Raw genomic sequence first — 26,605 nt, 5'->3', positions numbered from 1 at the left:
CAGACTACGTGATGCCGTTGTGGGTACCGGATGTTCTCGGGTTGCCGGATGTTCTCGGGTCCTTCGGGGTCCTTCCAATGAGTTTTTTTTTTTCAAACTTTATTGAATGTAAAAAATCAATACAAAACAATGTTGAACAGTGAACAACAACGAAGGAACAAGCCAGGGGGTTTATACATTTTATGCATATATATTGAAACTAATACACAGATCTAATGTTTTGATGGCGTTCTTATTATCAGAGTTTCTTATTGTCTTAATGTATTGTTTGAACTCATTAATAAAGATTGAGAAATGAGGGGTATGATTCATTACTTTTGATTTATGAATGTGCCATTTGCATAAAAACAACAAAAGGTTAATGAGGTACAACTGTTCTTTTTTATGAGATGGACAGTGGGTGATGCCAAACATAATATTTTCTAAGTACAGGCGGAAGTCAGGGTCAATGTGGGCAGAAATGAAATGACAAACTTTAGACCAGAGAGTGGTGGAAAAGGGACATGACCAAAATAAATGTACAGCATTACTAGAGGAGACATTACGAGGACAGCACCGCCATCTTGGTGAGGTCAAGTTTTGAAGACCAAACCACTTTTTATAACATTTAATAAAGAGCTCTGTTTTTACTTTCAATCACTGCATTATATGAAAAAGAAGAATGGCTTGAAATTGCTTAGTTTTGTTCAGAAATACAAACTTCACGAGTACCCCTAACTTAACTAGTATTAGACTATTTAGATTTTTTCTATGTTCCTTTATTTTATTTTACTCATATTTTTATTTATTTGTGTGTTATGTTCATTGTTTCTTTTTTTCCCCTCTATTCTTTATTTTCTTTGTTAATATGTTATGTTTGGCAATGGTGACTGATCTTCGAGGCAATATTGATTACATTGTTATTGTTCGTTGTTAACGTTAATGTCATTGTTAATGTATGATACCGCAATTGTCAATAAATTTAAAAAAAAAAACTTAGCGACGTTAACTCATTGGTCGTGGCAACTTACAGCCAATCAAATAGTGTGACGTCATCATTGGTCGAAGGACCCCGAAGGACCCCGAGAACATACGGCAACCCGAGAACATCCGGTACCCACACCGTAAGGTTCAGATTAAAGCCCTGCGCGGGACTATTTTCTTTATCCCGCCCGCGCCCGCTGAATTTCTGACCAATCCCGCCCGCTCCCGCAAGGTATGCGTTACACTCCCGCCCACACCCGCAATATGTATGTCCACTACCGCCCGCACCCGCAAAACTCATAGAATTTAGTCCCGCACAGTAATAGAGATGCATTGATTTTGTATTGTGTTCCGTCCCGCAGGAAAATAACACGTATTTGTATTGATATTATTAAAGAGATTCATGTCCCTCCTCCAGCCTCATCTTTTCATGCATTCCTCTTTTGTGTAATTTGCAACTTAATTATACAATATATTTTCACAAATCCCATTCGGTTAAAAGTGTGCGTGTGTGCGTGCGCAGACAGATGGCCTGAATCGCACTCTTAGTAAGAGGCGGGGCGGGGCGTTGCACACCCCCAACAACAGGTTAGATGACAGAGGCCATTGTGCGTCTCTACCTGGTGCCTTCACGGAGCTTCAGTACATAAGAATCCAACAGCTGCACAGCCTAACGTAGTCCGCTATTATATATTCATGAGATATTCATGGCAGCACTGATCCCGCAGGGTTTTTTTCTGCCGCCCGCTCCCGCCCGCAGCACAATTCAAACCGCCCAATCCCGCGAGATTTGGGTTGGGTCCCGCGGGACCCGGCGGGACCCAATGCCAATGCAGCCCTCTAGTTCAGATACACAGTAAAACTAGCAGGGTGAAGTAAATAGACTTTATTTCAACCCAAAAGACTTATGTATTAACAAAGACGAAAACAAAGTATTTTTTGGGGTTAATATTAGTTAGTTTCAGTTAGTTTTATACACACAACAAACAGTTTTAGTTAGTTTTCGTTTTTTTAAAAAATCTCGTTTTTATTTTTATTTCAGTTAACGAAAATGTTTTTTCAGTTGTAGTTTTAGTTTTTTCGTTCGTTTTCGTTAACTATAATAACCTTGGATCACTGCCTTTTGTTCACTTTACGTTATACACCCGAGGAGAAGCCCTGTTTTATTTCCATGTTGTGTGTGTACCTGAATACAGGTGAAACCTGTTCAGTGTGTGACACATCTGTGGTTTTATTTGAAAAAAGGCATTTTCATACATTGTGTGAAATTGCAGGACATAGATGGGATCGGCGTGTGTTAATTCAAGTACATTACAGGACTTACAGATTCTAAGGCGCACTGTCATTGAATCGTTTGTTTTCAAACATCATATATAAGGTGCACTAAACTTTGAAGCGCATTAACCAAAACAAGAGTGAGGGAAAAGTCCATTAGTCAGACTTTATTAACTATGTTCACGATACATAACTTGTTAGTAACATGCTACATGTTAGCCACATTAGCGTATTCACAGTCCCTGGAACTCTTAACCTTGTTGCGAACTTATAAAAAACAGACTGAAATCCAAAACTATTTCAATCAAAAACATCTCAATAGGCCGAGTTACATTTTCATAGTTCTTGCATCCATTGATTTGATTTTGATTTGAAATGGTTTATTTCAAGCAATCAAATAGAAATAGAAATACACAAAAGCAATACAATCATCAGTTATACATTCATACAGTGATGAAGATTTGGGCTATTTTTGTAGTCTCAGTACAAAAAAAAACAACCTCTTAGAGTCACTTTTTTTTTCTTCTTTTCTTGTAACATGATCACAGATAAACACAAGAACACAGTTTTAACCCTTGTGCTATCCTAGGCACTTTAACATTGGGAGTTGGGTCATCTAGACCCACTAGACCAGGGGTGCTCATTAAGTCGATCGCGATCGACCGGTCGAGCTTGTTCATTCTCTTCCTGTCTCTCTCCGAGCTTCCGCTGCTCCAGCAGACTACTGCATAAAGGATGGCTGAAGCTACCACAGAGTCATAGTTTTGTAGTTCAAGTATGCATGGATCTTGTAATCTATTACAATTTAGAGACATTTCTGATGAAATTACAGTAACTAATAGTTAGGGACAGGAGACATGAAGAGCTGTGGCTCCAGTTTTCCCCCTCAGGAGCAGGAAGCCGTTTGGTTTGATGTGACGTGGCGTTGACGTGTTCTGGGGTGGCGTGACATAACATTGACTGCAGTGGTGAGAACTCTACCACTGCAGCAGAGAATCTCCTGCTGGGTGCAGGGTGGTCACTAAAGTGTCCAAATGTCCATCATGGAAATTTTCTTTAAGGCAAACAGTTCTTGCCAAAGTGGACATGTTTACAAAATAAAAGAGAGAAAAGATTAAATGAAGATTTCATAATGTTTAGGTTTTATTGTTACAATTTAACATTAATCTATCTTAATTATTTATTTATATAAAAAAAACCATTAAGCTATTTTTAAACAAATTCTGAAATAATTCATTGTATTTAGAAACTCACTTTGGAATGCTTTCATAAGAAATCTTAAACAACAATTGACAAGGAACAAAATGCAGCCAAAAAAATAAATAAAATAAAAATGGAAACTTGTATGATAAACTATTAAAACATGTCTCATTTTAAATGTGAAGCTTCTGAATCAGTGTCTTGTTTTAAACATCTTAACTGAAAACTGTACATCAATGTGCCGTCCTTATCTTCATCCTCATCCCCATCTTCTTCCTCATCTTCATCTGGACAGAAGTAACTGCTGAACGGATGCAGCTGTGGAGACATCACTGTCTGCTTCTTCTCACTTTATTTGAATGGAAGAATAGGTCACCTCACTTTCTTCCTCTTTTATCTGAAACACACACAAAAAAACATTGTCATTCTCCATATATAACCTTAATGCCTTCACTAAAATTGTATACATTACATTTATACATTTAAATGTTATTCCATAAATATTAACTAACATCCTCTCCAGCCTGTTCTGGATAAACAGCGGAGCTCCTTCTCTAGAAGGCTCAGACAGCTCTCCTCCAAAACTGCCAGATACTGGAAATCCTTCCTACCCAATACAATAACCCTGTACAATAACTACAATGCAACAGATAAACCTTTGCACATTTTTTCTTTTTTTTTCATTTTTACTTGAACTATCTTTAAATAGCTTATTTAATTTTACCACCTTATTGTTTACATTTATGTTACATTTTTTAATATTTTTTTTCAACATTATTATTCTTATTCTCTTATGTTTACAATGCTGTTATTTGCGACAGTAACGAACAAATTTCCCACGTGTGGGATAAATAAGGAAATTCTGATTCTGATTCTAATAAAAACATGAAACTTGTTTCCATTATGGGGTAACTGAGGCCGTTCCAGACTAGCTTGGAATAATTTCTAGTGCATCTACTATAGGCTCTATTTTAAACATAATTCCTCATCAGGAAGCTTCCAGTTTAGCCAGATGTCCAAAACCACCTTCAAATGGCCCCGCCCACTATTTGAAAGAGAAATACAAATAGTGAGTTCCTTCCAGACAACTGACATTTGCAGCCTATCATAAAGAGAGACCTTAATGCTGCATATAAAAGGTAATTTATTCTCCTTATAACCATGATTTTGATCATTCATAAACCACAGATTATGGCCATAGGTGAGAACAAGAACATAAACAGATCATTAAAACAAGAATGAATCAAAATCTCCATGATATACAGTTGAAAAGATACTGAAATAATCAACACTTTGTTTGGATTTGAGTCACAACAAAAATGTTTAAATCATTTCTTAAATCTGTTTTTAGAAATTTTTCATTGGAACACTAAACTCAGTCTTTTAAAAAAAGAAAGAATTTCTTATGTTTTTTTTTTTACATTTTTTTTACTTAACAATTGACGTCATGGCAGATCTTTCTTCATCAGCTCCCTTCAATTCCCCATAGTGTCTGAATAATCCTTTTTATTTTTACATCTACACTGCAGTTTTAAACTGTTAGCAGAGTTGTTTTCACGCTTTGGTCCTGGCGTGTGTACCCGGTATCCGACTCAAGAACGGGAGAAAATAAAGAGACTTTTCCACGTTAGTTGAACTCCATCTTTTCACACACCTTTTATTTCTAAACTGCTTCCTCTTACAGGTCACGTGATCAACAACAGAGCCACTCATTGGCAGACGTCACAACGCTTTACTCATCACTTATGACTGATTATTACAACTGAGAGTAAAACATATGAATATGTTAACATAAACTCATTTGGATCTTTCATTTTAAGAACCAGTAAATTTTAATAACAATAAAAATAAAAAAACAACAAAATTTAGTGTCTCAGAAAATGTGAACATCAAACCATTAAGGATTGTTTTGGCACAAATATCAGGTTTTCATAAATTCTGTTCATTGTTGATCACTCAGTTCTTAGCTGATTCTTCTTTTTGCATGAATTACTGCATCAATGCATTTTGGCGTGGAGGTCATCAGCCTGTGGTACTGTGGAGGATTCTAGAAAACCCAGATTATGTTGAGAGCTGCTCTCAGCTCATCTGCACTATAGGATCTGGTGTTTTTCTTCCTTCTCTTGAGAACTCAGTTTTTCAATCAGACCCTGACTGGGACAGTTACTAGAAAATTTACCCCAATAACACCATTTTCATTGAAGTAACTTTTGGTCCCTTTTTGGTGACGTACCAAGTCCTGCTGGAAAATCAAACCCACGTCTCCACACTTTGTCAACAGAGGTCAGCATACATGCTTTAATATTCCCTGGTGTTTGGGTTGACTGTAGACTTAAAAAACACAGACCAACACCAGTAGATGACATGGCTCCCAAACTGTCCCTGATAGCAGAAACTTAACACTGGACTCCAAGAAACATGGATTCTGTGTGTCTCTCAGAAACTCTTCACACTCAGGGGTAGTTTGACTCAAATAAAGTACATTTTGTAGCTCATGTCTGGCATTGGTCTGTGTTTGGTGGCTCTGACTCCAACTCTCTTTGTGACGGTATTTGGAGGCTGAGGAAATATTTGTGTATTTTTTTTTTAGAAAAAATTGATGAGAAACAGAGTCAAAAGGTTTCCAACATCATAAAATATATACAATATTCTAATTTTCCCAGATATCAAATCTGTATATAGATCAATCTGTATATAAAGATTATGTATAATATATGTTAACTTCACTTTAAAAAATTATATGTATTGGACTATTTACAATCTTCCATTTAGAATTTACCAGTTAAACAATAACTTTTTGTTCTAAGTACCCACTACTATGTTAGGAACTGACCCAAGATCTATAGTTTCATCAGATTATATGTGTTTAGGTTCATGTGAATCAACCCAGCAGTTCTAACAACATCAGGACCACAGCAGACAGAGTGACTTACTGTAATCTTTGAGGAAGCCTTTGGTTTGGAATGGTTAACAGCAGCATACGTCAGTTCACTCTCCTGCTCACTCTGCGGCTCAGTCTGAACACAAACACAGAGGATAAAACTTAATTTTAAAAAGAAGACATCAGTGAAATTCTGTAGCTTCACAAATGCATGATTAGTGAGGAATATGCAGATGATATTTTAATTCTCCAAATAACTTGAGTAAAAAATGTCAGTCTTTTATATTGAGAGTCAGATGCTAAGAATCTTTTTTTAAAATGAAGTTGATTCAGCAATGTCAGTCTGGCATAACAGGCATGGTTGCAAAATACATTAAATCATTAAGTATTTTATTTAAGGTATACTTTGAGAACCACACACATTTTTTAGAGAAATACATTTATTTATTTTTTTTATAGACATACATTTTTTCTGAAGATACTCACATATTGACCTGTTGGCTTTTGAAAGTCTGAAATGAAAAGAAGGTCGATTTTAGGAACCAGTTGACCTTAGAAAATGATTTCCTGTTTTTGATGCTATGTTGTCAACACTAGTTTGTTTTTATTTCTAACTTTAAAAAACACAAGCCATTAAAGATTTACGCCAAATATAAAAAATAAAATAAATTAGAGAAAATTAGAATTAGAGAGAAAATAAAGTAGAAAGCAGGTGGAGGAAGAGCTAGACAGGTGGAGGTTTGCTCTGGAAAGAAGAGGCATGAAGGTCAGTTGTTGTAAGACAGAATACATGTGTCTGAACGAGAGGGATCAAGGTAGAAGCGTTAGGTTACAGGGGGCTGTGGTGAAGAAGGTGCAGGAGTTTAAGTACTTGGGGTCAACAGTTCAGTGTGATGGGGAGTGTGGAAAAGAGGTGAAGAGGCGAGTGCAGGCAGGTTGGAGCGGGTGGAGGAAAGTGCCAGGGGTGTTGTGTGACAGAAGAGGTTCAGCAAGACTCAAAGGAATGGTGTACAAGACAGTGGTGAGACCAGCTCTGCTCTATGGGTTAGAGACGGTAGCAGTGAGACAGAGACAAGAGGCTGAGATGGAGGTAGCGGAGATGAAGATGTTGAGGTTCTCCTTAGGAGTGACCAGGTTAGACAGGATAAGGAACGAGTACATCAGAGGGACGGCCCATGTTGCCTGTGTTAGCGACAAAGTCAGAGAAGCCAGACTGAGATGGTTTGGACATGTTCAGAGGAGGGATAGTGGATATATTGGTAGAAGGATGTTGGAGATGGAGCTGCCTGGCAGGAGGGCAAGAGGACGGCCAAAGAGGAGATATATGGATGCCTTAACAGAGGACATGAAGTTTGGCTAACAGAGGACATGAAGTTTGGCTAATGTTAGGGTAGAAGATGTCCATGATAGAGTGAGGTGGAAAAGGATAATTCGCTGTGGAGACCCCTGATGGGAAAAGCCGAAAGAGAAAGAAGATAAAAAATAAAATAAATACATAAATAATGATAATATTAAAAATAATATTATAAATATTAATATTGTTACAACAACATTGACTGTATATGGGAACTGAGTCAGTGTGACTTTCAGCTCCAACGAAATAAAGTCACATCAGTCACAATTCTTTGTGATATGGACACCAACGTGTTGGACCCAGATGATGTCAGTAAGCATTGATTAATTGATTAGTCCAAGTGGGTCTGAGTCAACATTTCTTTGGCAACCACTCTCACCAATCATGACAGAGATTGAAGGAAGTCTACACCCCTACCACTTAAAAGTGCTCTGTGGAGAATCTGTCAAACGTTTATTGAGGCGTCAGATTGAGCAGGTTATAACTTGAAAAATTGCAATTAAGAAAAACGTATTTAGAAAAAAAAAAGGATTAGTGAGAACATGCAAAAAGCCAGCGAGTACTTCCTGTTTGGAATGCTAATACAGTCAAAGGTCCAGAAAGAAAAGATCTTGATGGAAGGAACCAGTGGCACAGAGAAAGGACCACAAGCAGAAGGGAATTTAAAGGGTACATACAAGCCACAAAATCGAAAATTAGATCACATTGAAAAAAGAAATAATAAACAAAATGACACTTCACGTCGTCATTGATGGTAAATCAGCAAACCAAGAAGAAAGAGGAGGTTCACATCCTGTGTTAAACGTTGCGAACAAATCTTTGTCAACTATTGTGAGTGTTCTGCTTTCTTCATCAGAACCTCAACACATTCATTGCTGGTAAAAAGAAGAAGATGAAAAAAAACCTGTACTTGTTCCTCTTCTCTGATCCTCTGTGACTTTGGCTCTCCTGCTTCTGAAGAGAAGAATGGCGAAGACGACCAGCAGCACCAACACCACACCGACCACAGCTCCAATGATGATGACTGTGTTGCTCTGGGGAGATTCTATGATCAAAAGAATAATATTTGAACTTAATCATTTATAAAACTGACTTCAACGGACCACTATAGGAAATTAATTTGTTTAATAAAAGTTAAGGACAGTGAAAATAAGCCAACACCTTGTTGACCATTTCACATTTATTTTATAACTGTTTAATTTTAAACAAGTGTTTCAAGTGTTAGTGGGTTCATTACAAACCATGTAGTACTGTAAATGGCCAGCAGGGGGAACGAGCGCCATCGAGTAAGAATAACGTCACGCTGGAGCTCGCAGGGCAGCATGAATGAGAGAAAACGCAGAGAGTTCTGAAGAGCGCTGAGTGTTCGTTTTTCTAGAAAGAATCCACGTGTATGTGTTTGCATACGCTGCTGAACTTTGAAGAACCCGTGAATATAATGCACGAAATGTTCAGTGGTCTGCTGTTCATTTAGAGTGGCCAACAAAATTTGGTGGCCTCGTGGCGCTTCAGGAAAGAGGGTGAAAGTCGGCAGAGCCATCAGAGCAGCATGGAGCTGGAAGAGCAACAGGACCAGCTAGAAGAGGTGCTGCTGCAGTTAAGAGTGGAAGAACTGCAAGAGGTATGTGCTCAAGCCAAAATCACAACGACCAAAGAGGCTAAAAGGCACGTGCAAATCCGCCTGAAAAGTAAAGCAGCTGAGACAGCTATTGAGGAAGAGGAAGAAGTTGCACAGGAGTTTTTGAAACGTCTAATTAACAGTGCAAAAGAAATGACAGAAAATGACAATAATGATGCACAGGCATTGGAGGAAAACACTTTTGAAGATACAGCTGCCCTGCAGTATGCTGCACTTCATTTAAGTTTTCATACTTCTTCAAGAAATATCGAAGAGGAGATAAACAAATTGACACAAAACGTATTTAACCCTTGTGCTATCCTAGGCACTTTAACATTGGGAGTTGGGTCATCTAGACCCACTAGACAGTGCTCTGAACCTTTTTTCTTCAATGATTTGTGATCTTCACTGGTGTCCATGGATTACATGAAATCTTTCCAACTTTATTCACCTTTGTCATGGTAGGGAGAACACGTCAATGCAAGGGTGGGGTCATCTAAGACAGCACAAGGGTTAAAAATGCTGGTTCCTCTCTGCCTCAACCTCCAACCGCCTTTGTTGCTCATCCAACTGAACTCATCAGGCGAGAATTCAAAATTCATGGACAAATCGGAGAAAGAGTTCAGAAAGATAAACTGTCACACTCTAATCTGATCCATCAGATAGAAATGGGACTTAAAAAAAACCACAGTGAGGCTGAGATCATCGAAACTGTGGTCCGAGATGTCAGCCCAGGCTTAAGTCTTAGAGACATGTTAGAAATCAAAACAGATCTAACTGTACGACAACTGCGGACTATTCTAAAAGGTCATACAAAGAGGACAGCTCTGTCGATCTGTACCATCGCTTGATAAAACATCACACAGGATAGCAATGAGTTGCCACAGAATTTTTATCTTTAGAGCAATAGAGCTAAAGGAGCAACTGCTTGCTTCCTCCAGAGAACCTGGTGCAGATGAGCATTACAGTTTAGATCTTGTTCAGAGGAAATTTCTCTAAGCTGTGTGGACTGGACTGATCAGCGATAATGTTAAGTATCAGCTCAAAAGTTGTTTAGATGACACCAAAATAACTGATGATGTTTTAATGGCAAAAACGAATGAAGCTGCCAGTATTGAGTGGAAAGACAACAGAAATTCAAAAGAAACAGTAAAGAGACTAAAGTAAGAGAGCTGAGAGCAGAAGCACAACCATTTAAAAACGCTTTAATGAGTGCAAAGGGAGGACAAGAGCGACACTTTGCTACCTCCACTAAACCTAAAGTATATCAACCTGCAGTGTCTCAGACAGAAAGTGGACTGATTTCTGTAATCAAGGAATTAAGAAAAGAAATTGAATAACTTAAAACTTGTATCAATGAACCACACAGAACTCTTTTCCAACAAAGAATGACAATAAAACGTGGTTGCAAAACCTGCCAAGATCTCAATAGAGGAGGGGAGTGTGATCACTGTTTTAAATGTGGACAAAATGGTCACAGATCCAGGGGCTGTAGAAACAAAAAGATCTCCGCCGATCCTCCCGGAGAAATAAAAATGTCTGTCAGAACTGTCACTCCAATCTTAAAGTTACCTGCAGAAAAGAGTGACAACAGCAAAGTCCCTCAGGATTGCCACCAGTTGATCATGGACAGGATCCAGCACTTAGAAATGAAGTTAGGCAAAGCGACAAATTAAGCTAAACAAGAAGAACTTCATGTCAACCTTCTCTACCAAATGCAAAAGATAAAACTAGTCGACCTTATTGGGAAGAAACATCGAATCTCCTGCTTCTTGGATGAAGTTGAAACAAAAGCTTTGTGGGACACAGGATCACAAGTGTGTCTCATAAGTGAAATATACAGTACTAAGAAGTCTCACCGAAATTATTGGAGCAAATACATTGGAGGGGAGAGCAGTGAATAAGACCAAAATTCCGTTTAATGGCTGGGTTGAAGTTAAGTTCAGGCTGCCATCAGAGAATCTTCCCCAGTTAGAACTTTTAGTTCCAGAAAAATGGAAAACAAGAATGACTAAAGCATACCAACTAGCTTCTAAAACAGCCATCAAAGGAGGAGTCAGAGGAAAAGTGCTCTACGATAAAGAAGTATGTGGTGCAGAGTTGAATCCTGGCTGTGGGGTACTAGTCTGAAACCTCACTGAGAAGGGAGGACCGGGTAAACTGAGGCCATATTGGGAAGACAAGGTGTATATTGTAACACAGAGAAAACACCCTCAAACACCCAGTTCATGAAGTGAAGCCAGAGACTGGGAAGGGCCATGTTGAAGTCATCCACCAGAATCTTCTGCTGCCATGTGACTTTCTCCCACTAACTAGTGAACCTGAGCCAACTAAATCTGAACAGAAGAGCAAAATTAGTCTCCGGAAACAAAAACAAGTGGAATCTGTGTCTGATGATGAGAAACAGTGGTCATCAATTGTTGGACTAAAACCGAGATGGGCTGATCAGGGTGAGTACCGGCGAGGGACAGAAGCAGACTCTGAACCAGACAGCAGAGAGAAGTCACAGAAAGAGCAGAAGGAAGAGGATGAACTGGAACTGGCAACAGATGCTCCAGCAGAGATTAAGCAAACACCTGACACAGAGAAAGAGTCGTCACCCTCTTCTTCCATCGACAATGAGGATCCTGAGACACCACAGAGAGTGAAAAAGTATCTTTTTCATAAAAGAAACCCCAAAATGGTGTTTACATATCACCAATTGGGACAGCATACATTTTTCCAAGCCTAGTGAATGTGATTTTTTTTGGTTGTTCTTTCTTAAGTAAAAGTTATAAAAAGAGTTTTGATATGAAAAACGTTGAGTTAAATAGTTTACCAAAACATGATTGAGTATAAGTTTTGACATTGGTGCTCTTTCAACACATAATGAGACACAAATTAGAGCTACTGAAGTACAAAAAGTATAATGCATATTTCTTTAAGGTTAAAGTGCCTTACTCAGAGCAGATGCAGATTCCTGTTTGTTAAACAGATATTGCAGTGGACAGTTGATGGTCACATCAACTACTGCTGCGACCATGTGGCATTAAGGAGAGATACCTCCCATACGGACTAATGCAGGGGTGGGCAATTTCAGGCCTCGAGGGCCGGTGTGTCTGCATGATTTCCAGATAGTCTTGCCCTACTCATAGCTGATTACCTGGTTCAGGTGTGTCCAGCCAATCAAAACATGCCAGAGAAGGGTATGTTGGAAAACATGCAGGAATGCGGCCCTCAGTGCCCACCTCTGGACTACTGGATATAAGTATTGCGTCTGGCCTAATGTGACCTCTGACTCTTATGAAAGGACTGCTTTATTGTAAAGTATGCCACTGTGTGGACTGATTACATCAGGAAAAATGTTACTTATAATGTTGAGAAGCCATTGAAATTTTGAGGGGAGAGCGTAAGGACAATGAAAATAAGCCACCACCTTGTTGATTATTTCACATTTATTTTATAATTGTTAAATTTTAAACATGTTCAAGTGTTAGTGGGTTCATTACAAATCATGTAGTGATGTAAATGGCCAGCAGGCGGAACGGGCGCTGTCGAGTAAGAATGACTGCTGCTCATTTATAGTGTGCAACAAAAGTTAGTGGGCACTGAGGGCCGCATTCCTGCATGTTTTCCAACATACCCTTCTCTGGCATGTTCTGATTGGCTGGACACACCTGTATAAAGAACAACACAAATCTAATTAGCTAAAACATAATTTTAACAAAATTTAGAGTCTAAAAACCATTTTGCAACTGATCTGGCTAAGACAAACAAATATGAGCTTATTGTACTCAGTTAAAGTTAAAAGAATAAGTCATTGACAGAAAGACAGTAACCCAAAGCACCATGGAATGAAATGAATGAATGTGAATTTCATTCTATATACAACATGAATTGAGTGATATAAATATGATTTAATTTTGGATCATGGAATAGAATTTCATGATAGCAGTGAATTCATAGTGTTGAGTTGTATCACTAAAGATACTTATGGACTCAGATCTAAAGCTGTGATGTAATGACTCAAGATAGGAGGAGATCAAGTTAATAACCTCAGAACGCGCCTGACAAACACTTTAGATGAAGTATTACAGTCAAGTGTGGAGGAAAGGCAAGTACAGATACGTCTTTGGACACAGAAATGCTTGACTTAAGAAAAAGACCTGAGAAAAACACCAAAGGAGGAAAAGGTGTTAGACAGAGACCCTGCATTGATAGACTGACTAAAGCCTTAGTCACAAGCACCCACACAAGGGGGTTGACCCGTACAGGTGCTGTGGATTTTTGTGTTGTCCAGGCCATGAAGGGGGAGCTATGGGGGTGCAAAAAGCTGTACTTGCCCCACCAGCTAAAAGCTTAGTGCCCCCCTCCCCCCTTTTGAGTTAATATTAGTATCATTTTGACAAAGATTGAGAAAGCATCAATACAACTTTCTTCATGGCAAGAAATAAATAAGCAATATTTTTAAATGAAATAATAAAAAACTAAACAATAATAAAAGTGTTAAAATACATATATATAAATGCGTCACAAGGAAAATGGAAATGAGATCAGAAACTTGTGCGTTTACTTTGTCTGTTCTTCTACTACAAGCAGAAACTCTTTCTTTTGCGGATGCAGCGGTTTTACTTTTTTGATGGACGTATAATCTTCATAGCCGTCATTAATCTCCGACTCCGTCTCACTGAAGTATAGCGCTCTCTTTTTTTCACCACACGTTTGGTGACTCCGGAAATCGGCAAATTCATTGATAATGTATTTATGTACCTGCTGTGCACGTGCATTAACCCAGGGTTGCCAAGTTGAGCGTAATTACACCAACTCATATCCGGTCTTTTGGACCGACATAGATCGAGTATGCAAGTTCAGGCGGATTTCAGCCAGAGTTAAGTCTTAAAATCAGGCTAGTTTAAACATGCTTCCTGGAATACCCCCCTGCAATACATGTTACAACTTTGTAATAATAAAATCAAACAAGGTTTAAATATATTGTCTCTTTTATCAATAACAAGACTGAAAAACAGTTTACCTGAAAAGTCCAGAACGTAGACAGCATCTATCTTCACTTCTTCATCGTCTTTAACATACTGGCAGGTGAATCTTTTGTTGTTTCCACTCTGATGTTTCACAGTCAGAACAGAAACACAGTTTGTTTGTTTTTTAACCTCAAACTCAGGATTTTTACCAGACAGTTGAGATCCTGTGTCATCCATCCAGATGATGCTGTTTTCATTACAGACATTTGGTCCATTAAAACTCTTTAATGAGCATGTTAGGTCGACTCTTCCATAAACATCTGAAGGAGACGAAGAGACTAAAGAAAAACAAACAATAGAAAATAGTTTTCAGTCTATTCTTTTGTCCTTCATTGAATTCTCTATTTAACATTTTTTTAATGTGTGACACATTTACAGTTTTTATTAAAATCAATTAAACTGATCTGAAGTTTATCAAGTTAAACTAAACAGGAAACTCTCAAACTCTCTGTTCACCTCATTAATCAGTGATAATCAGAGACATTGATCTTTACTGTTTATGGATTCATCAATTCAACCTATTTACTATAGAAAGAATGAAACATGTAATGATATTTTCTCCCATGAGTCGACTCTCTCACATCTCTCACACTAAACATGCTTTGTCAGCAGTTTGACCTTTTTCCAACCTAAATGATTCAATGAGTTCACATGTCAGAGTCTCTTCAGGATTTGAGCTTTTTTTTGGATCAGATCAGAATGTTGACACAGAATTATTCAAGTCAGAATACTCACTGCTCAAAATATTAAGAAACACATAGACGTCATTGTGGTGATTGTCTCCAAGCCGACAGGTGTATCGATCAGCATCTTCATCAGTGATGTTTGTAATGAGCAGAGAGCAGTCACTGCTCACACTAAGCCTGGAATCTTCATCTGAACTCTGGTCAACATTTTCTTTGCAGCTTATTTGTTCTGAATTAGCTTTTCCAGGTCTGTAGAACAACCATTTGACATCATAGTCAGAGGATCTATAAACATCACACAGTAAAACGACATCATCTCCGACTCTTTTATAGAGTCTCTCCTCTTTAACACTGAAACCTGCAGGAGAAACAAGAAGAAACAGAAAATTACAATCAGAATCACAAACAGAATCATTGATAAAAACTTCAGGTTTCTAAATACAGAGTAGAAATCCACAGTCTGCACACATGTTTACATTCCTCTAATATTGACCTCATTCACATCTTTAACTCTGACATTTTCTGAATAGAATTGTGAATTCAGATTAAATACTCATATTTTCCTGTAATTGATGGTATTGCAAATCTTTGGTCTCTTTTCAAATTATTAGTTTGTGCTTTTAGAAATGGAAAGAAACAGCTACAAACAAACCAACATTTAGATTATTTACAACATTTTAAGATATTAAAAATCTAAAGACATTTGCAGACATTAGGTTGTTTTTTTAACATTGATTTAATTTAAACCATAAATGAAAAGAGACTTTAAATCCTTAAAAGTGAATGTGTTTAGTGCTAAAATATGAGGTCAGACAGAAAAAAATTCTGTTTACATAACAAATAAGAATAAATATTTTGCAAAACATTAAAAAATATATACCGGTGTTACCTCCAGACTGAAGCATTAAAAAAAGGATTATTTTGTTTTTTTAATCAAAGTCAGCTATATTGTCAAATATGCTTCATACACACGATATACAGCACAGATGAAACTACTTTCCTCTCGACAAAACAAATTACATCAAAATCGTTTTTTCTTCCTAAGGAATCTTAAAATATATTTTTTATCAACAAAAAAACTAATAATATCAACAACCTTATCCTTTTTATAACCTAATTTTAACCAAACAAATCTTTAAAAAAATATAACTTAAGAAATAGACTCTCTATATGTGGTAAATAACATTTTTAGATAGAGTAAGAAATACATTGTAAAACATTAAAAAATACAAATTACCTCCAGATTGAAGCATGAAAATAAGGATTATTTCCACCAGTAGAGTCATTCTTAGTTTGTTGGTTTCTCGCTGTAAATGTTAATTTCCTCTTTGATGATGACTAAATAGAAAAGAAAGTCTTGGCTCCACCCACTCAATATTTTTAGTATCAGTGCATTTGAGAGTGATGTCAGAGTGAAAGGATGAATCACAGATTAATAAATATAAAATTAAGTTTATGAAGGTAAAACTGAAACAATAGACGACATTTGATGTCTTTATTTTTGAAGATAAAGCTCAACAGTTCATCAGTTTAGTATCATAAAAAGGAAGTCTATCTTTTTCCTGTCACAAGTGTTACAACAGAGAAAATGCTGTTTGTTAACTTCCTGTACTCACTACATGCTTCTTAAGCTGCTCTGTTATGAACTTTATTACTTTTGTTCACAAACTGTCTGGTTTTGATCTTTTGTAACAAACTCGATGTTTCATCAAAACAGCAACTGAAATAACTGTTATTCCATGAACGAGTCCGTCCTCTTTTACTCCAACTGGTCCAGTCTGGTGAAGGAAGCCGATTGCTTTAAATAACTAATTTTTTGGCACAAATGATGTCCTGGGCGAGCCACACCAGTAGCGCCCCTCTGTACCCCCTAATTACAATCCAGAAATGTAGAATTGCTTATCATGGCTTACTTATTGTTCAAATATACAAAAAATAAAAATTATAAAAAATGTAACTAGAGGCTTGTAATTTCTTACAGTTTATAGGACTATTATAAAAAAAAATACTAAAATTAACAATAAGTCTTACAAGGATAACATCACACATGTTTGCTTGAGGTTTTAAATGACCACCATTATAAGATTAAAATAAACTATATACATCTAGTGCAACTTAAAGCTTGGCAACGGCGGCCATGTCCCTTGGGTGCTGGCTCCTTGGGCCCGGCGGCCCTCTCTCCATGCAAGGAGAGGGATCCCTGATTTCTCTGGCAAGTCCAGGAGCCGGGGATCACATCACATCTGAGCCTGGGGATGTCCGGGGGGTGTCCTGGGGGTGTGGATTATAGTCCTTGCTCTCGAGCGCCGGCCTTCTCCACATTCCACTTATGGGTGAACCTGGTCAGGCTATGTTTACAACACTCCCTGTGGACCCCCACCACTCTCTCCTGGACCAACCCTGGGCTGGGTGGGTGGCTGCCTGGAGCATGTCTCTTGGGGGGGCCTGGCCTGTATCTGGTGTCGGGGTGGGGGGATGATCAGAAATGCTTGTCATGGTGTGGGTTTCTTGTTTGTTTTTGGTTCTATTTTTAGTTCTGGTTCTTGTTTTATTTTGAAAGGTTTCCTGTTTTTGTTTTGTATAATGCTTTTGAGTTTTACCTTTGGTCCCCATCTGTCCTGGTTCACCTGTGTCTCGTCTTGTCTGTAGGTATGCAAGTCCCTTCTTTCGCTTCCTCCTGTGTTGGTCCACAGTTTGATGTTTCCCAGTTCTTGTGTTTTTTGAGTTTTTGAGTTTCGAGTTCGCCTGCCTGCTGCAGTGGTGTTTTTTAGTTTTGGATTAAAGTCTGTGTTCCTAGAACCTCCTGCCTCCTCCTCTCTGCACCTGGGTACTCCCTCAACCCCCACCGTAACACTACTGGGGGGTGGGCTGTTCATCTGGGGATGGGGGTGCTCTCCAGGGGCGGGGCCCCGTGTTGGGCCTTCCCGAGGTGGCGGTGGGGGGGCTGCTCTCCTGGTTGTGTTGGAGCTTGCACTCTCTGTCCCCCCATGCCTCCCTGCTCTCTGGCTTTGGAGGCCTCTGTGGCGGTCCTGCTGGCCCTGGCCTGAGTGGCGGATGTGATTGCCTGACGGGCGGTTGTTCTCTGGTGTGGGGATGGCTGGGCACTCTCCCTCCTTCTTTTCACATTCCATTATCCAAGAATATAAACACTCACTTGAGCGCAGGTGTTAGCTCACCTTTGCACAAATAGTTTGCGTGACTGAATTAAATGTTTCACGCATTGGACTGAAGACATAGGCCGCATTTACACTGCAGGTCTTGATGCCCATATCCGATTTTCTGACTATATCCGATTTTTTTGACGACCCGCTTACATCATCTTTTAAAAGTGACCCGTATCCGATTTTTGCATTTACACTATACAATGCTGAAACTATCAAACGTAGACGTTCTGAGGACTACGTAGCACTATTTCCGCCTTCCGCGGACCTCTTTCGGACTTTTGTGATTGCGGTTGTCATGGAGGCAAGGCGGCGACGGAAGGAGGCGTTGCCTTGGGCGCTTCTGAGGGGATGCGCGGGAGAGGAAAAGAAGGAGGGCTGCTCGGCTCTCTCTGAGTTTTGAATGATGAAGTGTTTGCAGACATGCTGTACTAACAGTTTGATCCTAGTGTTGAACCTTTCCTGCGCGATGACATCTCTTTTCCGACCGTAGTCAGAAACACACGGGAGATTTCCTCGGGGTTCACTTTTCCGTTCTGAACCCTCAGCCTCCAGAGGGGGTTGAGAAATGCTCCAAAACTTTTGGGGGAGACACCTTATTTTTAATTTATGGTTCTCCGACACTCCCCCTCTCCTTACACACACACACACACACACACACCCACACACCAACACACACGCACACACACACACCCACACTGAAGGAGGAGGGTTTGGGGAAGAGAAGGAGGGAGTTAAAATTGTGTGCCCTGTCTAGGCTACCCCACCTTGGGGGGACATAGCCTTGGTATATAGATAGATAGATGAAATTAGGCAAAGAGCCACAGTACAGTATTTTCATATCCATTGGGCGCACTGGATTCCACGGCGCAGTTTCAGTTATGGGGGCTTTGTCTGTGTTTAACACATACAAAAGGCTCACCGGGTTTTAAGGCGTGGGCAGGTTAACACATACCGGTAAAACATGCACGCTAGTATGTGTTTAAAAAAGGCAGCGGGAGCAATACTGAGTTGGTTGTGATTTATTTTATATTTTTTCAGTCATCAATCAGCATCCAAAAATCCATCAAAGTCCTCATCTTCTGTATCTGAAATGAACAGCTGCGCTAAATTTCTATCAAACACAGCAGGTTCACTTTTGTAATTGTCAGAGTCTGTGTCATTGGCGTGCTGCTCCTCATGAATGAGGTCTTTGTGAAAGTGCAAACAGACACGTTTGCCCAAGCTTTTACAGTCCATTTACAGATTTTGGCCTAAATCGCCCGGAACTGCATCCCAGTAAAAGAAGAAGATGGACAGCTTTTCACTGTAATCCACTGAAGTTGCTGCACCACCGTAGTCCTTGCCCGGATGGAAAGATGGCACAGTTTAATAAAACAAAAGCAACAAGCTGGCCTCCATGAAAATGTCTTTGCTCCACCAATTCTATAATGGTGTCAGACATTTTGAAGCTAAACGTTTGCAAAAATAAAAAAAAAAGACAAGACAGTCTAAGTGGTGAAACGTTTTAGAAAGACTCAACTTCAAGACAACAACCAAATCCAAATTCCTCCTCTATGGCTCCTCCCTATCATTCAGATTGTAGGAGTATTTAAAGCTTTGCTGGTGTCTGAACTTGTTTTTTTAAGGCTGGATATCCTCCGTCAGGAGGGTAATCTGCATCTCGCTGTGCTGCAATATATAAGCAATGAATTTGTCTTTGCATGATATTTTAAAAATAGAAAACCGATCTTGTTACGTATTTTTTCCAGCACTGGCGAAAATTCATGACGTCATCTGGTAGTAACGTTAAAGACACTATTTTTCCATCTCTCTAGGCTTGGAGGGCTAAATCTAGGGGTAGGAACAAGCCGTAGGGTTGGGGAAGAATTCAGATGTCACCTAAATCAATGAGAATCTTCATCCACGTATTTAGGGAAGTCTTTTTTTTAGCTCCTACTTTTCTTTCTTGTGAGTTTTGTCATAAAATAAAAGTTTCCTGTTGGCAAATGTCTTGTTCCTGTTTTCTTCATGGTTCTTTAGCTGCTTTGCAAACATCTATCAGATGACGGGTTGTGTCTGTGTTTTTCAAACTTGCAAAATTTCGTTGTGATGACACTTTGTATGCTGCAGAAATGTATCACATTAAAGATTGTTGTTTTCACTGCTGTCTTGTTTCTCTTTAAATTTGCCTCATGTTACAAGAAGTAATCAGACTAGATCATGTTTTTACAATGCAATTACTTTACCCTTACCAACAAGTTAGCATTGTCTCATTGGTAAGGTCAGAAAACAAAGTGTGTATGTACACTGTACGGGAATGTAATACGTGAACATACCCAGCATTTACTACTGAAAGTACCATGTAATAGAGTAGAAATAGGGCTGACTTTACAGTCCAGTTTAATTGTACTTAAGGGGTAAGTACAAAGTAATATTCAAGTGAACCCAGCATCTACGCACAAACACACACACACACACACACACACACACGCACACACACACACACACACACACATACCATTTCCTGCGTCTATGCTATTATTGAACAGGATACTAAGAAATTTTTCATGTGAAGCCAGATCCTAACAAATAAAGCTACTGTAGATGAAATATCTAAAATGAAATAAAAAAAAAGTCATAGAGAAGAAAAAAACCCGCACTCTTTTAAACAACAAAAATGTGAACAAGAAATGTTTTGTCATTTTTACTTTTTCTTCTGAGAAGAGTTTTCTGCATCTCATCTTCACAGGACGTCTTCATCACCATCCACAGTTCTGCTCCCTGAGGAGGCAGAATTTAGAAGATCAAGCAGAATTTTTATTTCTAAAAGTACAAATAATGTTTGAGGTCACCAACTTCATTTGTTAGTAAAAGAGTTAAAGTACTTGTTCTAGTTCTCTGGTCCTCGTTCTCTTTGGTTCTCCTCCTGTACATGTAGACCAGAGCAGCAACCACACCCACAAACATCAACACCACCTTCATCACGGCTCCAACGATGATGATGTTGTGACCAGAAAGATCTGCAGACAAAAGATTTACCAACATCAACTAAATAGATGTGTATGGATTATACATTCAAAACTTTGTGTTTGTGGATAAAAATAATAAACAGTTTTACCTGAAAAGTCCAGAACATAGACAGCTTCTATCTTCACTTCTTCATCTTCAACAAACTTGCAGGTGAATCTTTTGTTGTTTCCACTCTGATGTTTCACAGTCAAAACAGAATCACAGTTTGTTTGTCCTCTAAACTCCAACCCAACACCTTTACCAGACAGGTGAGATCCTGTCTCATCCATCCAGATGATGCTGTTCTGGTTACAGGGAATTGTTTTATCATGTCTATTCAGTGAACACTGTAATGTGACACTTCCATTTCCTCTTAGATGAACTTCTGGTGGATCTTTAGAAACTGAAGGGAAACAAAAACAGAAGTTTCTCTGTTAGACGTTTTTACAAGAAAACCTTTTGTCCTGACAGTGACTACATTTACCTGCACACCATGTTCCAAAGAAAAAACAGATTTTACTATTTTAGAAACTGTTCAGAGAAAATGTTTTCATTTGTTTAAACAGCAGAAATATTCTTGATTTAACAAACAATATTATGGAAATATTTTAAAAAATATATTAAATGAACCCAAAGAAATGTTCTCTGCATGAAGCTGAAACTGCTCTGTTGTCGTCTCTTTCTTTGTCTTTCTAGTCCTGATTCTCCGGGTCTGTCTGGTCTAACTCCTATATTTCTCTGTTAGAAAAGCACAGAAGCTCTGGATTTGTGAAATAAATCTCTCCTCATCTGAGATGAATACTGATTTTTGACTCTGAATGTAAATGAAGTATCCATTTTATATTTGTTATAGAATCTTTAGATTATAGAATTTAGATTAAAAAAAACTACAAATGTCAGAGTCTCTTCAGGATTGGAGCTTTTTTTGGATCAGATCAGAATGTTGACATTCATGTAATCACAGAATGATTGAAGTCAGAATACTCACTGCTCAAAGTATTAAGATACGTCTCAAACTCATTCTTGTTCCTGAGCCGACAGAGATATCGACCAGCATCTTCATCAGTGATGTTTGTGATGAGCAGAGAGCAGTCACTGCTCACACTCAGCCTGGAAGCTCTAGCTGAACTCTGGACAACATTTCCATTGTTTACTTCTGTTATTGATGCTGCATTTGGATCTTTCTGGTACAGCCAGGTAACATCAGAACATGAGGAAGAGGAGGATTTAGTTCTACAAGGTAAAAGGACGTCATCTCCAACTCTTTGATAGAGATGTTTAGTTTGTCCACTGATGTCTGCAGGAGAGAAAAGAACAAACTCAGAGAAAAGTTGAACCTTTAACACCACAGTCACTAAACATTAAATCACTGAAGAAGTACAATGAGATAGATCCACCTGTAAACACACATACACTCCTGATTATAATTGTAAGACCATAGATATATATATATATATATATATATATATATATATATATATATATATATATATATATATATATAAATATAATGGGAAACAATAGAAAGTTGAGTTAAAACAACAATTGTACTGAAATGGGCTGTTCTTTTGCTGATCAAAGTTTAGGACCATGGCACAATAAACACCCTGTTACATTCAAACAAAACACTCAGTCATGAAAAGCTGCACCAGTCTTGTTGATCACCTCAAAAACCTTTTATATATTCTGTTATTCTCCTGAAAAATATCTCCAATATATTGGAGGGTTAAATCTAGGGGTAGAAACAAGCCGTAGGGGTGGAGAAGAATTCAGATGTCACCTAAATCAATGAGAATCTTCATCCACATATTTAGGGAAGTATTTATTTTTCTACTTTTCTTGTCAGTTTTGTCATAAAAGAGAAGCTTCCTGTTTGCAAATGTCTTGTTCCTGTTTTCTTCATGGTTCTTTAGCTGCTTTGCAAACTTCTATCAGATGACGGGTTGTGCCTGTGTTTTTCAAACTTTCTTTTGTATCATTTTCTACAAAAAAATGACTTATTGTGACAAATGTGGAGTTTTCTATTGTGGAGGTCCATGATTTTTTTGATGAGCTTTTCAATATGCATTACAGTGGTTCTATTATATTTTCTATTATATTTTTTATGTTCTTTTATAATCTATTTAATAGATTATATGTATTCATGTATATTTTATTGCAGAAATATGCTTGATTCCTCTGATGAGCTTTGATGAACCAAAGAGGAAATCTGAATGGATCTGCTGTTTTTCTAAATGACCATCTGACCAGATGGAATGCTGAAATTCAAATTCTGAACATTTGGGTTAAATTATCCTAAACCACTCTGTCCACCGAAGCGGTCCAAGGTTGTGGTTGTTAACAACATAGAGGAATTTGAGCAGTGTTTGATCAAGGATGTCTGAGCTAACAAATGCAGTAATAAATCAAAGAGTCAAAAATCATTTTAAGAAATATGGCGCATGGGATCTTTGCTCTCTCTAAAAGTCAACAGTGGCTTTGATTTTCAGCAGAGTTCTGACCTGCAGACAACTTGTCCTCAACTTTTACAGCACAGAGAACATAGAAACTCTGCTAAATCCAGAAGGATGGCTGTCAATCAGGCAGCTGAAGATGGAACACCAACCTTGGACAGAAAATGGACCTTTGTACTTCACAGCTTTACCTTCTAATTATATTAATAAAACTGCTTAATCAATTATTGAAGATGGTTAAAGTGATTGATCTCTAATTATATTACTTCACTTGCCCCAAAAAAGTCATAAATTGTCATCTCTATTTTATAATATAGTGGTTATTTTATGATTTTTCTAATGAAAATAATCTTAATATATTTTAGATAACTGATCTGTATGTGGTATATTAATATGAAAAATAGAGTTATGTCTATTTTACATCATTATGATGTAATTAATCTTTTCGTGTGCTTTATTGATGCTTAAGCATTCTAATAACCTGAAACTGTATAAATGTATATAAACTGTAATTTACATTGAAAAGTTAAAAATAGATTTTTTTGATTGACATTGAATGTGTTTTAAAATGATCCACAGTGATGTTGTGTAAAAGTTTGTTTTTGTTTGAATCTGAAAATCCTGACAGAGCAAAGATTCACAGGAATCACTGAAAAGAACAGAATGTGTTTTTGTTTCTAAACTGTGAACAAATATGTGGTTAAAATATGATTTGATAAAACACAATTATAAACTAAAATCCTTTAAAATGTCTTACCTGTTAGAACGTAGACAGCTTCTATCTTCACTTCATCATCTTTAACAAACTTGCAGGTGAATCTTTTGTTGTTTCCACTCTGATGTTTCACAGTCAGAACAGAAACACAGTTTGTCTGTTTTTTAACCTCAAACTCAGGATTTTTACCAGACAGTTGAGATCCTGTCTCATCCATCCAGATGAAGCTGTTTTCATTACAGGCATTTGGTCCATTAAAACTCTTTAATGAGCATGTTAGGTCGACTCTTCCATAAATATCTGAAGGAGACGAAGAGACTAAAGAAAAACAAACAATAGGAAATAGTTTTCAGTTTATACTTTTGTCCTTCATTTAATTTTCTATTTAACATTTTTTAATGTGTGACACATTTACAGTTTTTACTAAAATCAATCAAACTGATCTGAAGTTTATCAAGTTAAACTAAACAGGAAACTCTCAAACTCTCTGTTCACATCATTAATCAGTGATAATCAGAGACATTGATCTTTACTGTTTATGGATTCATCAATTCAACCTATTTACTATATAAAGAATGAAACATGTAATGATATTTTCTCCCATCAGTCGACTCTCTCACATCTCTCACACTAAACATGCTTTGTCAGCAGTTTGACCGTTTTCCAACCTAAATGATTCAATGAGTTCACATGTCAGAGTCTCTTCAGGATTTGAGCTTTTTGTGGATCAGATCAGAATGTTGATATTTATGTAGTTACAGAATTATCAAAGTTAAAATACTCACTGCTCAAAATATTAAGAAACACATAGACGTCATTTTGTTCATTGTCTTCAAGTCGACAGACGTATTGATTAGCATCTTCATCAGTGATGTTTCTGATGAGCAGAGAGCAGTCACTGCTCACACTCAGCCTGGAAGCTCTAGCTGAACTCTGGACAACATTGTCGTTGCAGCTTATTTCTTCTAAATTATCTTTTCCAGTTATGTTGAAAAACCAGTAACCATAATAGAATTGGTCAGCGTATCTATCAGTATCACACGGTAAAACGACGTCCTCTCCAACTCTTTTATAGAATATCTTGACACTGAAACCTTCAGAAGAAACTAGAAGAAACAGAAAATTACAATCAGAATCACAAACAGAATCATTGATAAAAACTTCAGGTTTCTAAATACAGAGTAGAAATCCACAGTCTGCACACATGTTTACTTTCCTCTAATATTGACCTCATTCACATCTTTAACTCTGACATTTTCTGAATAGAATTGGGAATTCAGATGATGTATTTATTTTTTCCTGTAATTGATGGTATTTCAAATATTTGGTCATTTTTCAAGTTATTAGTTTGTACTTTTAGAAATGGAAAGAAACGGCTACAAACAAACCAACATTTAGATTATTTACAACCTTTTAGGCAGTAAAAAAGAAATTTACAAACATTTGGTTATTTTTCAAGAACAACTTTATTAATCCCCGAAGGGAAATTTAGTTTAGAAGGGAAATTTCTAACCTTTATTTAAATTAAACCATAAATGAAGAGAAACTTTAAATCCTTAAAAGTAAATGTGTTTAGTGCTAAAATATCAGGTCAGTCAATCCATTTCTGAAATCTGTAGAGTTATTATTTGCGTTCTTGAAAGTCTTCCTTTTATTCTCTTCCTCAGTTATTTCTTTATTCAACAAAACATAGATTCTTTACACCTTTATTACCATTTCTTGCAGTTTTTGCAGTTAAAATAGCAAAAGTCATTTTAGTTTAAGGAAGTTTGTTCAGTTTTAGTAAATATTTGAACTTTTTAATTTTTCTTCACTGTGTTCACATTCTTCATCATCTTCACAGCTTCACAGCTGTCAGAATTCAAACATAAATTTTTGCAGCAACAGTAAATTTTAAAAATTAATTTTATTTGTTTTTATCAAAAAGATTATGTTTACAAAACAAATTACCTCAAAGTTGTTCTTTTCTTCTTAAGGAATTTGTCCAACAAAAATAAAAGTATTGTTTAACCATCTTATACACTTATACACAACATGTATTTTGTAAAACAGACCCTTTAAAGTTTTAAAGCCAAAGTAAGAACTATTTTGCAAAACATAAAAATATATATTACCTCCAGACTGAAGCATGAAAATAAGGATTATTTCCAGCAGTAGAGTCATTCTTAGTTTGTTGGTTTCTCACTGTAAATGTTCATTTCCTCTTTGATGATGACTAAATAGAAAAGAAAGTCTTGGCTCCACCCACTCAATATTTTTAGTGTCAGTACATGTGTGAGTGATGTCAGAG

At 37.5% G+C, this 26,605-nt stretch overlaps 1 protein-coding gene across 5 annotated transcripts; it reads right to left on the bottom strand.

Moving 5' to 3' along the window:
- Positions 1–362: 362 nt before the first annotated feature.
- LOC105357175 (uncharacterized) lies at positions 363–26,605 on the bottom strand. 5 transcript variants are annotated; one of them, XM_078942680.1, is made up of 9 exons: positions 26,430–26,594; positions 25,101–25,421; positions 24,358–24,633; positions 22,136–22,444; positions 14,303–14,587; positions 8,584–8,718; positions 6,806–6,831; positions 6,372–6,455; positions 363–3,835 (listed from the first exon to the last, which is right to left on the bottom strand). In XM_078942680.1, exons 1-9 carry the CDS (start codon positions 26,476–26,478, stop codon positions 3,785–3,787), a joined length of 1,536 nt encoding a protein of 511 aa, XP_078798806.1. In that variant the 5' UTR covers positions 26,479–26,594; the 3' UTR covers positions 363–3,784. The 5 variants fall into 5 exon arrangements, with proteins under 5 accessions (XP_078798806.1, XP_020570448.1, XP_011490021.1 ...); XM_020714789.3 differs by lacking the exons at positions 22,136–22,444; positions 24,358–24,633; positions 25,101–25,421 and adding an exon at positions 15,045–15,353 and having other exon boundaries at positions 8,578–8,718; positions 26,430–26,586; XM_011491719.4 differs by lacking the exons at positions 22,136–22,444; positions 24,358–24,633; positions 25,101–25,421; positions 26,430–26,594 and adding exons at positions 15,045–15,353; positions 16,233–18,977 and having other exon boundaries at positions 8,578–8,718.

The sequence above is a fragment of the Oryzias latipes genome, chromosome 24 (genome assembly GCF_053564925.1).
Source record: "Oryzias latipes strain Hd-rR chromosome 24, Olatipes_Hd-rR_3.1".
NCBI classification, from domain to species: Eukaryota; Metazoa; Chordata; class Actinopteri; order Beloniformes; family Adrianichthyidae; genus Oryzias; species Oryzias latipes.
The sequence above is the reverse complement of the archived record's forward strand: the minus strand, read 5'-3'. Positions and strand labels throughout refer to the sequence as shown.

Bases quoted from the DNA above. Each gene is read 5' to 3' on its own strand.
- LOC105357175 (XM_078942680.1), bottom strand. From the start codon at position 26,478: ATGACTCTACTGCTGGAAATAATCCTTATTTTCATGCTTCAGTCTGGA. The intron at 24,634-25,100 runs GTGAGTATTTTA...GTTTTTCTTTAG, and splicing joins GTTTCTTAATATTTTGAGCA to TCTCTTCGTCTCCTTCAGAT. The intron at 8,719-14,302 runs GTAAACTGTTTT...TTTTGATCATAG, and splicing joins CTACGTTCTGGACTTTTCAG to AATCTCCCCAGAGCAACACA.